Source organism: Pongo abelii, chromosome 5 (genome assembly GCF_028885655.2).
Source record: "Pongo abelii isolate AG06213 chromosome 5, NHGRI_mPonAbe1-v2.0_pri, whole genome shotgun sequence".
Lineage (NCBI taxonomy): Eukaryota > Metazoa > Chordata > Mammalia > Primates > Hominidae > Pongo > Pongo abelii.
Genome location: NC_071990.2, coordinates 6,473,147 through 6,487,760, shown reverse-complemented (window position 1 = coordinate 6,487,760; position 14,614 = coordinate 6,473,147). Strand labels below are relative to the sequence as shown.

The window sequence follows — 14,614 nt, the reverse complement described above, 5'->3', positions numbered from 1 at the left end:
TAAATTTTGGACTGTGAGCTTATGGTTAAAACTTTAGAGACCCAGTGAAATGTGAATTGAGGGTATATGACCCCATAGAGATAATTAATATTTCTTTCTGCCTATATGCCTCAGATGTTCCCAATCAAGAACCACTCTACATTTAATTTCTAGGCTTAAGATTTTTTTGAACTATGAAGGTAGTATATACATTTGCGGCCTAAACCTAGATGATAGTATGCTCAGATGACATATTTGCATGGAAGACTTAAGTTTCCCAAGAGATTAGGCAGAGTTAGATAAGTTTGTCTTCTGTTTTGCATAATAGTGTTTTTCTTCCTCATCTGCTTTTTTCTTTTTCTTTCTTTTATTTTTATTATTTCTTAATTTATAACTATTATTTTTTTACTGTGACTGTAACTCTTAGAAGGTTGTAGCTTCATGGAGGGATCAACTTTCCATCTCACACGGGGAAGGGCTTCGTTACCAAACTCATGCACAGCCATTAAAGGCTAAGTTCTGGTTAATGGAGATTGACACATTTTGGGTAGCCCCTGTACTGTTCCTAGCTTCCAGATGGGTTTTGTTGGTCTGCACAATGTTTAAACACACTTAGAATAGTTGCCATATTTATAAATTAGGAGGCTGCACCTCTAGATGAAGAACTATAGCTTCTTTTGAAAAATGAGGAAATCAGGCATCCCAGGTCCTGCTTTCCCACATGGCAATCAGATGGAGGGAAACAGCAGTTTCCCTCTTGAGATAAGGCAAGCACCATGGTCCCTTCTGCTGTCTATTGTATATTTCTTTTTTTTTTTTTCCAGACAGAGTCTTGCTCTGTCTCCCAGGCTGGAGTGTAGTGGCACGATCTCCCCTCACTGCAAGCTCTGCCTCCCGGGTTCACGCCATTCTCCTGCCTCAGCCTCCCATATAGCTGGGACTACAGGTGCCCACCGCTGCGCCTGGCTAATTTTTTGTATTTTTAGTACAGACGGGGTTTCACTGTTGTTAGCCAGGATGGTCTCGATCTCCTGACCTCGTGATCCGCCTGCCTCGGCCTCCGAAAGTGTTGGGATTACAGGCGTGAGCCACCGCGCCCCGCCTCTATTGTATATTTCTATTGTATATTGCAACTGCTTTCTACTGTATATTGCAGCTTACCCACTTAGTTCATCATTTGCCCTTTCTGTGAAGATATTTCCGTGTTTGACCCTCACTTTCCATCTTCTGGCATGGTTGAGATGTAGGGGATGACTGTGGTTTAGTAGGAAGGGAACTGTGGCCTTCTCTCTCTGTTGTCTGTTCTCCTACCACTGCTTCCCCCAAATGCTGAAGATCCACTCCCCCAGGAAAGAAGCTCTGCTGAGATCCTGAGATTAGGTAGTATTTACATAAGAGTCTCCTGTTCATTGTTTTTGTTATTGGCTCTAAAACCTCAGGCACATTTTTGTTAGGATACCTGATACTTACTAGCAAGCCTGCACTCTGTTCAGCCACTGCTTCAAATAAAAAAAGGGCCACTGGCAATTTTCCCCTCAGGTATTTTTTGGAAATGTGCACACTTATTTACACATGAATTGCCCTTTAATTTAGTCAAAACTGAAGCCAAGTGTGAGGCAGAAAAGCTATTGCTCATCCGGGAAGAATGATGTTCCTGTCTTCTCTCCAAAAAGCACAGTGTAGGTCAGTCTAGAATTTATTCTCTGGAGACTTGAGGATCCTCATACTTCCCTTTAGGAATATCCTCCATCCAGTGATCCAGACCCGTGGCAAATGATCCCAGTGGAGAGAAGTGGAAGGATTTTGGTGTTTATCTGATGGATGAAGTTGGTTGTATGCAGTGAGCTTTTCGACATTTGGAGAAAAGACCAGAAAAAGCAGGCCCTGGCATCAAGCTTTGGGCTGTTAGGGGCCCAAGTGACCTGCTATATTTTCTTTTTTTTTTTTTTTTTTTTTTTGAGACGGAGTCTCACTCTGTCTCTCAGGCTGGAGTGCAATGGTGCAATATCCACTCACTGCAACCTCCGCCTCCCGGGTTCAAGCGATTCCCCTGCCTCAGCCTCCCGAGTAGCTGTGATTACAGGGCGTCCACCATGACACCTGGCTAATTTTTTGTATTTTTAGTAGAAATAGGGTATCACCATGTTGGCCAGACTTATCTGGAACTCCTGACCTCAAGTGATCTGCCTGCCTCGGCCTCCCAAAGTGCTGGGATTACAGGCATGAGCCACCGTGCCTGGTCGACCTGCTATATTTTCATCAGGCATCCCCTGTCATGGTTATGTGTTTACTAAAGGCTGTTGGACTCCTTAATGAGGCTCCTATCACAGGGGAAGGCAGCCCTTACCCTAAACAAGCTATTGCTTTCACTGCCCTATGAAAATGCCATTTCTATGTAAAGTTTACAATAATAGTACAATTATAGAATTGCTTATCTTCTCAATATTATAAAGGAGCCCCCAGTGGTCTCTTACATATTCAAAGGCCCTTATTTGTAGGCTCTTGGGCAAAACAGGATGTGGGGAAATTGCCCTAAGAGGAGGGCTGCCTAGTGAGAGGATTCTTTGTGCTTTGGGGATGTGGGTGTGCAGGTGAGGGTCTAGTCTTGGTTTATTATGTAGCATCTTTCACCTGACATTGGGTAAGTTTGCTTCATGTGATGGTTTTTTTGCTTGAATAAGAAGCAGAGCTTGCCTGGGAGGGTGCTGTCGCACTCTGCTGCTGGCTGGCTGGCTTTGTGACCATGGTTAGGACACGTTGGTTTTCTGGCTCAGATGTTCCTTTTCTAAACAAGGAGGCACTTGGATTGAAGCCCTGAGGCTCTATCTTGCCTGAACATTTTCCAGTCCTGTAAGGGAACCCCGTCTGCCTGTGGGCAGGGAATGGCAGAATGCTGACCCCTCTCTTTGTGCCTGCAGGGCACCAGGCTTGTAGGGAAATTGGTCGTCATGTGACAGCTCCCTGCAACCCAATGCTTCACCAGTAGCTGCAAGGCAGACACTGTCAAAAACCAATCACTCAGCCTCACAGGACATCAAGCTGACATTCAGGAACCACTCCAGTGTCTCACCCCACACTGGGGCGTGCTTCCCTCTTATCCCTAGCCACTAAGAACTGACCGAAAAGACCAAAGTCCTCTACGACTGCACTGATGGAATGCTAGAGGGTAGGTTAAGGGAAGGTGCTCAAGTGTCCTCTGCTGGTTGGAGTGAATGGCATTAACAATACCAGGCAGTTCCTAGAAATAGGAAGACTACTGTTTTGAGCTCCTGAAGACCTCATCTCTCGTGATTCTGTCTTTCAGAATTACTTAGCAGGCATGTCTAGGTGATAACAAAGATGGGAAGGAAATTGGGTCATGTCCCAAGCACTAGATGAGCATGGAGCCTCATTCTTAGTTATTTGGAGATTCCAAGCATTTCCATCCATATGGATAGATCAGAGACAACTATGCAGTTTTTTCTATCTTTGTAAGCAAGTAGGAGTAAGGACAAAGAGTTGTGAATGAGCCAGATAGTCTTGGGAAAAATGGAACAGAAGGACTGATCAGCTCAAGTGGTCCCATATAAAAATTAGGCAGAATATCAGGCAACAGTCAAATCAGCTCCAGTGATGGCACAGAATATACAAATGGAAAGACAGGTCAATGCCAGCCATGTTCTAGGATGATGAACTAGCTAAGTGTTGTAAGGATTAACCTTGACCATGCAGACAAAGTTCATCATGTCCTGTAAATCACCCCTCTAATGATATGTGGAGAAGGCAAGGGCAGGCATGAGTTTCCAATGATGCCTGTAGGCCAGGTCAATATACAATAAGGGTGGGACAATGAGTTACAAGACACTGACTTAGCACAACTTAAAGAGCATGCCACTTGAGAAGAAAAGCAGCAGGGTAGAGGGAACTTTGTGAAGGAAGAGGCATAAATTGTCTTAAGCATGTAATAGGTAAAATTTAAGTAAAGAGAGCTCAACTTGTGGACTGGCCACCAAGCCCAAAATCAATTGGTTGGTAAGTCAAAACCTGCATCCTCAGATGATCTGAAGAGATAGCCTTTATCTTTGGTCTGGAATGTATTAGACACCCAGAAAAATACTGAGATAAATATTACTGTAATCTTGGGAAAGTTTAAGAGTATAGGTAAAAATAAATGTCAGTACAAAGATAATAAAGAGATAAATGTAAACTCATGGTATCAATATTTTGAAATGAGGTTAAGAAAAAGAATAATGAGTTGAATAATCTTGTGATAATTTGTGTATGCTTTGTCTGCTTTTGAAATTTATAAGACAAATTTAAAAAATCTGCTATATTCGATTAGATGTTTAAGACAAATTTGTGGCCAGTGTACGTATGTCTGCAAAAATTAATTTGTTAAATTTACAAAGTTTTGACTTATTAGTTGTGTAAGTAGTGTTGAATTGTTTAAAGGGATATTTTAAAAACACAATATAAGGAGACTACATTGAGCACTAAAGCAGGAAAGATCTCAGCTATGGGGAAGGATTCTAATGGTTAGGAAGCAAAAGGAATCCTGATAATTCTATTCTAGATTTATCACTGAGGCTGGTGTAGCTTCCACTGGCCAGAAGGGAAGGTGTCAGGTTTCAAATAAGAGAGGCTTTGGACGGCATTCTGGCTAATCAGGCAGCCCTTGTGAACCTTAGATTGTAAACTGTGCTTGGAAACGCGAGTGGAGATTTCTGGGCTGGGGATTTTCTTTTTCTTCCTGGCCACTGTGTTGGTTACCACTCACTTCTGCTGAGGGCAGGGAGCACTGGAGGAAGGACACACAGTGATGCCTTCCTGGGTCCCATGAAGGGGCTGGTGGATGCTGATGTGTACACTACCTACTGCACGCGAATGCCACAGACGGAGGTGCAAATACTGGTTTCCTGATAGATCCCAGCACGCTTCTTCTGTTGCCCACTTGGTGTCTCTAGAACCCCAGTCAAAGCTAATGGATCAGGGGCCTCAGATATTGCCTTACATGGCATCCCTGGAAAGGAATGAACACCAAGCTAGATGGTACACAGGTCGCGGATGGGTCACCCTTTTATTTCAGTGAAAACCCTGCCTTGTTGTTCAGGTTTTGGAGGAAGCACCTGCCTCTCTATACTCCATCCTCAGCCCTGCTCCCGTTCTGTGCCTTCTGACTGCTCTAATTAGGATCGACAACCTCTGTCCACCTGGAGCTCCTGCCTCATGGGGCACCTGGTGCTATCAGATTCTGCCAGGAGTGCTGGCTGCACTACTGGAGCTGGGAATGGGTTCTTCCACCTTCGCTTTCCTTGGGCTCTGGAGAAAACAGAAACTGCTCTGGTCTTCACACTCCCCCACCTGCGGGCCTCGGTCTGAAACCATGCCCAGGACCTCACAATCGCTGCTGCTTTAGGCATGTGTTGCCTATGCTGTAGTTTCTACAAAAATAGCTGCTGGGCTGGAGGACAGCCCTTCCCATTTCTACCTCTCCAAAGATTCTCCTCCCAAAACACGAGCAGAGCTGCCCATTAAGATTTTGCCTAAGGATGGAAATAGCTGTGAACAGCGTTTGGGAAAACGTTTCCTGCCTGCAGAAGAGGTCTCTTTAGAACTACAGACTCTTGGCTTTTTTCCCTCTCTAGGTTCCTATTCACTAAGTTACTTAGCATCTCGTTTAAAAAGTACTTTGGAGAATTAACTCAGGCTTGGAGGTTGGGCTGTAAAACGTTCCCACCAATGGAAACCCAGAGGATCTTGGTGGCGTGGTCGCATGAACACACCTACGTAGTTTGCTTCCCTTCTGGCAGCGTTCACTTTCATCTAGCATTAAAAAAATCTGCACCACAGTGTGGATATTCTTGTGTTTCTTTATCAACTTCCTGTCTTTAAATTTGGGCCAAAAGGCCTTGCCCTACTGAAGGCAGCTAGCTGTTCAATCCTGCGTGCCCAGAGTCATCCCTCTGAAATTGCATCTTTGTTTCTCTAGCTATTTGTCTACTTTTCCTAAATTATAGTTTTATATCCTTGTTAATCTGGGAAAATAAATGAAGAGAGAAATTGCTGTCTGTGTGCAATATTTGAAAGTATTGCTAAGTGACTAGATGACCTGTGACGTTTTTCTTTTCTTTGATGTTGTTTCATGCATGCTTGTTTTATGCTCCATTTCCTTCGGAATTATTAGGTTCTGAGGAAAGTAGCATTTTCCCCATCCATTTTCTCCTGGGGCAGCTTTTAAAATGTTTTCTATGAACATTTTATCAATATATCCTGTTGGTTCTGCTACATGGTGAGGTTGTTTGCAGCTTACCCTCTATTCTGTACGGAGATATTTTACATTCTTGAAGTCTGATTAATTGTCCCGTTTGGCCACTTTGATGGATGATTCAGGCACATGTGACTTGATTTAGGCTTTGTAATTAAGAGACTTTTTGGGTGTCAGCTAAAGCACCTGCCCTGTAGCAAACATCAGCAGCATGGGAAGCCTATTTAGGCAGAGGTAGACTTAAAGGCCGACTGTCTTTAAGGGGAGGAGAGCAGGTGCTGATTCCAAGTGTGAAGCCTGGTGATCAGATGCCATGGTAAACTGACCCTGGATGCTTCCGGGGGGCTGCCAGGTCCCACAGGGACCACCCACAGCCCTCCGCACACTGCTGAATAGGGCTCCCTCCCCTCCCTGCTCACTGACTACCTCATGGTGGAACGGTTGGGGATGGGAAATAGGGCTTCCTCAGGAAATTAGCATGCCTCCTGTGCAGGAGGGCTCTGACTATAAAATATGCTGTTCTTAATGATAAGAGAATGGCCCTACATGTACTTCTTTTAATTTGGAAGATGTCATTTCTAGACATCACTTTGCAACAAACAAGAACTTGGTGCACATGGCTGAAAAATGGAGATGTGGTAGGGCTCCTTTTCTTCTGAGGCGGCCGTATGTTCCTGAGGGATACTTGGGAAGAGCCAAATTGGCCCATTTCTGGATGTGCGTAGAAAGGATGGAGCTGGGGTGGGATGGGGCAGGAGGGAAGCCATTCTTTCGTCAGGAGATGAATCTCTCCCCTCCTTTCCTCTCCCTCTCTTCTTTTTCCACTTCCCCCTCCTCCCCCTTCTCTTCTTTCTCCCCTTTCATCTTCTTTTCCTCCTTCTCTTCTCCCCTCTCTTCTTTCTTCTCCCCTCCTCCTTCTCCTCTCCTCCTCCTTTCTTTCCTCTTCCTCCTCTTCCACCTCCTCCTCCTTCTCCCCCACCTCTTCCTCATCCTCCTCCTCCCCTTCCCTCCTTGTTGTCTTCCCTCCTCCTACTCCTTTTTCCCTTCCTCTTCTTTCTCCCCGTCTTCCTCTTCTTCCTCCTCCTTCCCCTCTTTCTCTCCTCCTCTGTTTCCCTCTCCCTCACCTCCTCCCTCTCTTCCTGATCTCCTCTTCCTCCCCATCCTCCTTCTTTTGCTGGTCCACAGACTGCTTGGGGTTTTCACTTTTTTACCTGAAGACTTATCTTTTGTGCTGTGCCTTCTGCCTGGTCTCACCCTGTATTTCTGGGATCTGATGGCATGACTTACTCCCTACTAGAGTTCTATGACATAGCTCTATGTCACTGAGCATGCAGTAAGGACACATAGGTTTGTATCATAGCTCAGGTATATTACTTTATTAAAATGCTTAATGTGTGTACGCTTCAGTTTCTATATGCAGAAAATGGAGATAAACATCCTATCTACCTGTTTGTAAGGATTAAATGAGGCTTTGTCAATGGAAGGACTTCATAAATTTTAAAGTGGCATGCAGAAGGGAGAGGTTATTATGACAATGATGATTCTCTGAAAGGGAACTTATAAATTCCTTGCAATCATGGTGGGTTTACCATTGAGTTCACTTGCTCATGCAGCCTCTCTCTGGCTAGAATCATCGGAAGGCCTGGAACTTGAGACTCTGATCCGGTGAAGAGCTTAAGAGATTCCGTCCTACTGTTGGCCCAGGGATTGGCAAGCCTTTTCTATAAAGTTCCAGATGATTAATATGTAACACTCTGTGGAGCCTTGCCATGTGGTCACTGTCACACTACCTTGCCATTGTAACACAAGAGTAGCATAAACAACATCTAAAAGGATGGGTGCAGCTGTGTCAAATAAAACTTTATTTATGGACACAGAAATTTGAATTTCAGATAATTTCCATGGGTCATGAATATTCTTCTTCTTTTGAATTCTTTAACATTAAACATGTAAAGATCATCCCTAGCTCACAGGCCATACACAAACAGGCACCGAGTGGGGTTTGGCCTGCGGGCTCTAGTTCGCAAGTGTCTGCCTTACACAACTTCTAGGAGCCACTCCTCTGTCCAGGTAGACTGTGAGTATCAGGGAAACCAAAGGGGGACATAAGTCATTTGAGCATGTGTCACAGGTCCTCCTCTGCCTGGTTGATGTCAACGCACGTGAAATTACAGCACTGGGCCCTTGCCAAAAAATACAATCCAGAACTCTGCTATCTGACCCTTATGAACATCCAGTAACAAAAACAATGGCAACAATAATATTTATGGAGGATTGCCCACAGGACGTGCAGCTTATCCATTCCTGTACACAATCCAACCTTCTCCCTCAAAGAAGCCTGACCTGTGATTGCTGTATTCATGAAGGATTCCGCCTTGGCCCTTTGCAGAATGTATCTTGATTCTGGGTTCTTGACCTGCACCAAGGGGCATCATGAAAAACAGCAAGTTTGAGTCACCATGGCATTTCAGTACAGACGCCGTCCAGGATGCCATCTACTCTGGGGAGAAATTCCCCTCACCGCTCATCCCTATATCAGGAAAAGCTGAGCATCTTAAAAACTAATTTTATTTCAGAAACAATGCCATTTCCTTGTTTGATTTGGCTTCAAGGAAGCTCAGCGTCTATTATACCTCAATCAGTTGTAAAATACCGTACAAAGTCATCAGCAGCAAAGATGTATTGAGTGCACAGTATGTGCTAAGCACCTTTCATGTAGTCCTTCTCACATAATCTTCACACAGCCCTTTGGGTAGGTAATATATTCTCCCTATGATATTAGGCTAAATAATGGTCCCCAAAGACGTCTACCTCTTAACGCCTGGAACATGTGAATCTTATCTTAACATGGCGAAAGAGACTTTGCAGATGTGATTAAGGATCTTGAATTGGGGAGATGATCCTAACCACAAGGGTCCTTACAGGAAGGAGGCAGAGGGAGCTTTGAAACAGAACAGGAAGGCCATGTGATGACGGAAGGAAGCAAGATGCCACACTGTCAGCTTTGAAGGTGGAGGAAGAAGCCTCAGGCCAAGGAATGCAGCTATACAAGCTGGAAAAGAAAAGAAAGGGATTCTCCCCCAGAGCTTCTAAGGGAGCAAGGCCCAGGCCCTGCCCACCCAGTGAAATTGATTTTGGGCTCTGACCACAGAACTATGAGTGAATACATGTGTTTTCAGCCACCAAGTAGACATTTGTTACAGCAGCAACAGGAAACTAATACACCCTCCTTACAAACAACAACATGAGATCTAGAGTGTTGCCCCAAGATTTGAATGAGCTTTGCTGACTCCAGATTCTAAGCTCTTACCTCTCATGCTGCCCTATCTGTTACATGTGTCCTAACCTCTCCTGCCTTTATGATTTCCCCTTAGCCAGCTCAGGAAGGTTTAACAAATTATATAGACTGGGGGGCTTAAACAGCCAGCATTGATTTCTCAGAGTCCTGGAGGGTGGAAATCTGAGATCAGGGAGCCAGCAGGGGCAGGTTCTTGGTGAGGGCTCACTTCCTGGTTTACAGACAGCCACCTTCTCATTGTGTCCTCATGTGAAAAGAGGGAGATCTCTGGCCTTTTCTTTTAAGGGTATTAATCCCATTTATGAAGTCTCCACCCTCATGACCTAATCACCTCCTAAAGGCCCCACCTCCTAATACTGTCACACTGGGATTAGGGTTTAACATGAATCTTCAGGGGACACAAACATTCAGTCCATAGCACTTTCCCTTATGCTTCCCCTCACCCTGCTTCTTCTGCTGCCTATTTCCCCTTCCAATCATAAGTATTTCTGTCATCGCCTCACATCTTCGCGTATATGCTGGAGGCAGCATATAAATATATTGGTGGATGTTTGTGGTGTGTGCATGGGGTGGAGTCCCTGGGCTTTTGTAACTCTGGGAGTTGTGATTTAGCAAACCCAAGGCCCTGACTGTGTTTGTTCCTCCTTTTGCTTTAGTAAAGACAGTGGCTGTCTTCTTTCCTGTGTCACTGAGAGGTGGCCAGGCCAGGACTTCCGCTTTTTCAGAAAACTATGCTTACTTCCTAGTCAGTAATCAGAGCCCAGTAATTGCTTGTGAAGTTTCCCTTCTCCTCAAGGTTATCAAGACTGCGGAAATGATGTCAACTCAGGCCTTAGTGGTTTCTTTCCTGAATTATTGCTCCACCAGGAGAAAACCCTATTTTCAGCCTCAGATAGCTTCCAATTCAAAATCTACACTCCTGCTTACTGCCCAAGGATCTTTCCAAAATGCAACCTCCTCCTGGCCAAAGGGAGGCAGCCCACCATTGTCTGGGGTCCTGCTCATATCTCCCACTTCCTCTTTCAGCCCTTTGTGTTTTCAGCCCTCCTGCAGTTCCCTGAACCCTGTGCCTGGTCCCATTTCCCTGCCTTCACGCATGTCATTCTCTCTGCCAAACTTCTCCTTTCATCCCTCCTTTAGTCCACTTTGCCTGCTGATGAAACTGTAGACCACAGGGAGTTTTAGAGCATGGGCTCTGGAGTCAGGCAGGCTGGGGATCAATTTGTTTTAATTCTATGAATAGTTCCTCAACGCCTTACCTTCTCTGTGACCCTGGGGATATAATTCTGCCACTATTAGCTGTGTGGCCTTGGAAAAGTTAACTGTTAATAACATCTTTATCCCTCAGTTTACACATCTGCAACATAAGAATGATGCGTGTAAAGTACTTAGCCTGGTGGCCTCCACCAACATGAGGTGTTATCATTACTATTTTCATCAGTCTTTAAGCCTCAACTTAGGCTTGGTGACTCCTTTCCCAACATATCCAGATGCCAACCTCACCATCTTCTGATTACTATGTCCCTGGTGCACAATGCCTGCCTTCACTACAGCCTTTCGCATAAAGCATTTACCCTGTTGCTTAATTGTCTGATCTTCCCACTCCCTTGGATGAGAACTGCATCTCTTCCATCTCTTATTCTGAGTGGCTTGGCTAGGACGTTCACTGACTCCATGGGGAAACTTCACCTACAGAGGAAAGAGCCATCCTCCAGTGGGCAGGTGATGTGTCCTTGTTCTTTCCCTGACATGCCCAGTCCTCTTGCAAGTGACTTGAAAGGATGCACCGGCCTGGCTGCAGGCAGAGGGTGAGTCTGGGAGACAGATCAGCTGTGGCAACCTTTTATGCAAGGATGAATTGGAAAAACCAACCCTGACTAGTCCATTTATCTCACATCTTGCTTCTCATCCTGCACCGAAAATGAATGGGATACTAGTGGTCCTGACACCATGGGAAAACCTAGAGTGACAAGATCAGCACTTCCAGCATCCAGTCGTTCATTCTCTTTTACTTATTTTTAATTTGTATGTGTGTGTGTACTTCAATGTCCCTTATTTTTCAAAGAGTAAGGTCAAATTGAACAAATTGCCCTGGTGACTAGAGTGACCATCTGGACCTCTCTGGGCAGCTCTTTGGGTGGCAGTTGTAGGATTAGGTACTTGCTCAAGCACTGCGTCCTCATCACTCCCCAGCTTAGAGTGAGGCCAACTCAGATGCTTAATCAACTTCTCTTTCCCATCTCCTGCAGTTCAAACGGCATTTTGCCCCCATCTCCCTCCAAAGTGGCAGATACCACAATGCCATGTGTTTGCACAAGCCAGTTCCTCTAACAGCAGATGTGATCCTGAGGCTGGTCTCCTGAGTTGCTCCCCGGGGACTTGGGAGCCCTGTATGGGATGAATTGCATCCCCTCAAATTTATGTGTTCAAGTCCCAACCCCCAGTACAGTACCGTACAGCCCCCTTATCCAAGATTTCACTTTCCAAGGTTTCGGTTACTCTCAGCCAACTGCAGTCCAAAAATATTAAATAGAAGATTCCAGAAATCATAAGTTTGACATTGAGCATCCTTCTGAGTAGCATGATGAAATCTCATGCTGTCCAGCTCCATCCCACCAGGAACATGAATTGTCTAGAATATCCATGTTGTCTCTACTACCTGCCTGTCCGTCGCTTAGTAGCTGTCTCATTTATTGGATCCAAAAACCATAGTATATGTAGGGTTCAAAGCGATCTATGATTTCAGGCATCCACTGGGAGTCTTGCAACGTATTCCTAGCAGACTGGGGGGACTACGGTACCTTAGAATGTGACTGTATGTGGAGATAGGGTTTTTTTTTTTTTTTTTTTTGAGACAGAGTTTTGCTACTCTTGCCCAGGCTGGAGTACAATGGCACGATCTTGGCTCACTGCAACCTCCACCTCCTGGGTTCCAGCGATTCTCCTGCCTCAGCCTCCCAAGTAGCTGGGATTACAGGTGCGTGCCACCACACCCAGCTAATTTTATATTTTTAGTAGAAACAGGGTTTCACCATGTTGATCAGGTTGGTCTCGAATGCCTGACCTCAAGTGGTTCACCCTCCTCAGCCTCCCAAAGTGCTGGGATTATGGGTGTGAGCCACCACGCCCTGCTGGAGATAGGGTCTTTAAAGAGCTGATTAAGCTAAAGTGAGGCCATGAAGGTGGGCCCTAATCTGATATGATTGTGTCCTTAAGAAGAGATGAGGACACAGATGTACACAGAGGGAAGAGCACATGAGGGGACAGGGAGAAGATGCTACCTAGAAGCAAAGGAGAGAGGTCTCAGGAGAAACCAGCCCAGCTTCCAGAGCTGTGAGGAAATAAATCTCTGTTATTTAAGTCCCCAGCCTGTGGTACTTTTTTATGGCAGTCCTAGCTGACTAAGATACAGCCCGATTGATTGGTTCTGACACTTTTTACCACAGTTCACTGCATTCTCTTCACTGAATTGCAATTTATCTGTTGGCATATTGGGTTGGCCCGCTGGAGTGATAGTCCTGGCGTATGCACTTTTATTATCTCTAGCACTGAGAAACCCTGGCATTGATAGCTGCATGCAAAATGCTTGCTGAATTCATGAGAGCTGCTGCTGCAGTGAAAGCTCTGAAAGTGTCCAGAGAGGGACAGGAATCTTCTCTTTGGGCAGAAGTGATCTTTTCACTTCACTTGCAAAGTACATCAGATGGAAAGGTAGCCCAGGTGTACAGTGTTGGGGAAGGGCCTACTGGAAGCTTCTTTTCCTAATTTTCAGCTGGTGAGGTTTGATGATTTGGTAGACTCACTGATCATTTTGTTCTTGTTTGGGTTCTGTGTTGTTAGTAAATGGCTATATTTAGATTCAATTTCTCTTTCTTGTACTCTTCGTCGCTCTGCCATTCTCTCTTCCACTCCCGGCCCTGGCCCCGGTCCCACTCCCACCCCTCTTTCTCCCAAAGGCTCCCAGTGGCCCTCCCAGACCTGCTGCAGGTGGAGAAAGTGTTCAGCTGCTGGTCCCCTCTCCCACCCCAACTCCAACTGAGCACTAGTGGCTCACATCTGTAGGCCTTACTTTCCCCATAAACACACATGGGTGTACTGCAAGGGCTTACCGCAACTCTGGTAGAGCACTTCCAAGCCGCTGTCACTGCAGACCATGTGTGTGGGCCAGGCTTTCCCACCGCCACCTCTCCTGCAGCTGGGAAAAATCAGAGTCCAGAGGAAGAGAGTGGCTGTGAAACCCTTCATGGTGAGGGCCTGTATGGGACACACAGAAAAAGAACCGGCCAATAAAAAGGCCGTAAAGTTTCTTCCTCTCCCCTCACCAAGGCAGTGGGATGTTCAGTTTCACTTCTCAAATTTTAGGCTCGCTGGGAACCACAGTCAGAAGTAAAAGGCTGTGAGCAGAGGCATTTGAATACTGTTCCCCCAGGACCTTGAATCTACAGGTGTGGCTGGTCTGGTCTGGGGTAGGATGGGTGTTGACTTTCTGCTTTCACAGGGAGAGGGGTCAGTAGTGATGCGTGAACTTACCTCTTGGGGCCCCTCAGAACAGCCTCCACCCCCAGGTGAGGTTGTAAACTTAGGAAAGACAAAGCACAGGCCACCATCTGTTTCCCATCTCCAGCCCCCGTGTCTCTGCAGAGTCTCGATGCAGGCTGTGTATGGACCAGGGACCTGGCTGCAAGCCAGCAGGCAGCAGTTGATAGCACGAGGGCTACAGAATGACATTTGGAATCTGGAATGAGGCTTTGGCCCTATTGTCACTTTCCTCTCCTCTGGCTTTGGCTCTGCTCTTAGCTTTGGGATTTTAGCAGTGAATTGTCCAGCTGCAGAACAGACCTTGTTTTGGGAGCTGCAGATGTGGTCTCTGGAGATGAGGCAGAGGCAATAGCCCTGAGAAGTGAGCCATGTTCTATTTCTGGGTTTGGCTTGGTAGAAAAAGCAGGAAGGGTGGGGAGGTGGGGCCACCCTTAAGGAGGCTGGTTTGATGGTTGTGGTGTTAGTGGGATCATTGACATCACATCTCACTTTCTCTTCAAAGCCAAGATTCTGTCTTCCTTCTTCCATGTATCTCTGTTCTGCTGCAGGACAGC

The 14,614-nt window shown here is 45.8% G+C and overlaps 1 protein-coding gene across 1 annotated transcript in view; it reads right to left on the bottom strand.

The window, feature by feature from the left end:
* Positions 1–13,781, bottom strand: part of LY86 (lymphocyte antigen 86) — a 65,129-nt gene extending 51,348 nt beyond the window's left edge. Inside the window, exon 1 of the mRNA XM_024248554.3 lies at positions 13,631–13,781. Coding sequence (XP_024104322.1) covers positions 13,631–13,766 — 136 coding nt within the window. The 5' untranslated portion in view covers positions 13,767–13,781. The remainder of the gene's footprint in view (positions 1–13,630) is intronic.
* Between the last annotated feature and the right edge of the window lie 833 nt (positions 13,782–14,614).